At 41.6% G+C, this 1548-nt stretch overlaps 1 protein-coding gene across 1 annotated transcript in view; it reads left to right on the top strand.

The window, feature by feature from the left end:
* Window positions 1-1548, top strand: part of efnb3b (ephrin-B3b) — a 20630-nt gene that overhangs the window by 7888 nt on the left and 11194 nt on the right. The window contains exon 2 of the mRNA XM_013999520.1: window positions 1246-1535. Within this exon, the coding sequence (XP_013854974.1) occupies window positions 1246-1535 (290 nt within the window). The remainder of the gene's footprint in view (window positions 1-1245; window positions 1536-1548) is intronic.

Genomic DNA, 1548 nt, shown 5'->3' with positions numbered 1-1548 from the left:
GATTGGGCAAAATATTCACATTAGTGCTTAGCAATATTAGCTAACGTGCTAATTAGGGTTGGGCAAAATATTCATGTTCGAGCTTAGCAATATTAGCTAACGTGCTAATTAGGATTGGGCAAAATATTCACATTAGTGCTTAGCAATATTAGCTAACGTGCTAATTAGGGTTGGGCAAAATATTCACATTCGAGCTTAGCAATATTAGCTAACGTGCTAATTAGGGTTGGGCAAAATATTCACATTCGAGCTTAGCAATATTAGCTAACATGCTAATTAGGGTTGGGCAAAATATTCACATTAGTTCTTAGCAATATTAGCTAACGTGCTAGTTAGGTTTGGGCAAAATATTCACATTAGTTCATAGCAATATTAGCTAATGTGCTAATTAGAGTTGGGCAAAATATTCACATTAGTGCTTAGCAATATTAGCTAACGTGCTAATTAGGGTCGGGCAAAATATTCACATTAGTGCTTAGCAGTATTAGCTAACATGCTAATTAGGGTTGGGCAAAATCGTATGCAATTAATAGTCAGTAAAACTGTCAACAATTAGTATTTGTCACTTTGCAATCACTGCAATTAGTGCCATGTGATGCATTTTTGTGCATGATCACTATCACTATCAGGCATGTGAGCCCAATGGTGGAAGGAGTCATGGAGCAGCTGATGCTAATGCTAAACCTACAAACTTGTTTAATCACCTGAAACACAGACATAAACCAGAGTAGAAGGAAAGCCAGAAAGTGTAATTCTCATAATTCTCATCTGTAAGTCATATTAATTATCAGCTAAATGATGCCAGAATTGCCCAACCCTAGTGCCAACACAACACACAGAGCTAATGCAGCCTAATTTAAAAACAAAGTTCTAGATGAAGTTATTATTTGGTCAAACTAAACTGCCGCTGCTTCTGTTGACAAGTTTTAAAAATAAACATTTGTTTAGTCTCGAAATTACATAGCAAATCTGCGTTATGTTGCTAATTCTAAGAGGAAAATAGCTGAATCTCTTGTGCTCCTGCACGGTAATTATCTTTTCTATGTGGATCATCGTATTTATGCCGTTGATTGCAAGGTGTCTGTGGTTTGGACATGAAAAAAATACAAAAGTAGCTTCAATAAGAGCAAAAGGATTCATTTGTTGCTAATTCAGAACCGAGGACAGGTGGTTTCATAAAGACTATAATTAACGATTTCCCACCTTCCTGAACTTATTTCTCTGTTTTCTCGTGTCTTCCCACAGGTTTCGGGACGATAAGGGCTACATTCTTTACCCTCAGATCGGGGACCGGCTGGACCTCATCTGCCCCCCGCTGGACACCGTCCGGTCCACGCCCGACTACGAGTTCTACAAGCTGTACCTGGTGTCGTCGCGGGAGCAGGCGGACCGCTGCGAGGTGATGGGCGCGCCCAACATCGTGCTGACGTGCGACGAGCCCACGCGGGAGCGCCGCTTCACCATCAAGTTCCAGGAGTTCTCCCCGAACCTCTGGGGCCACGAGTTCAAGAGCATGCACGACTACTACATCATCGGTGAGTCCGGGGG

The sequence above is a fragment of the Austrofundulus limnaeus genome, unplaced genomic scaffold, assembly GCF_001266775.1.
Source record: "Austrofundulus limnaeus strain Quisiro unplaced genomic scaffold, Austrofundulus_limnaeus-1.0 Scaffold2322, whole genome shotgun sequence".
NCBI lineage: Eukaryota > Metazoa > Chordata > Actinopteri > Cyprinodontiformes > Rivulidae > Austrofundulus > Austrofundulus limnaeus.
The sequence above is the reverse complement of the archived record's forward strand: the minus strand, read 5'-3'. Positions and strand labels throughout refer to the sequence as shown.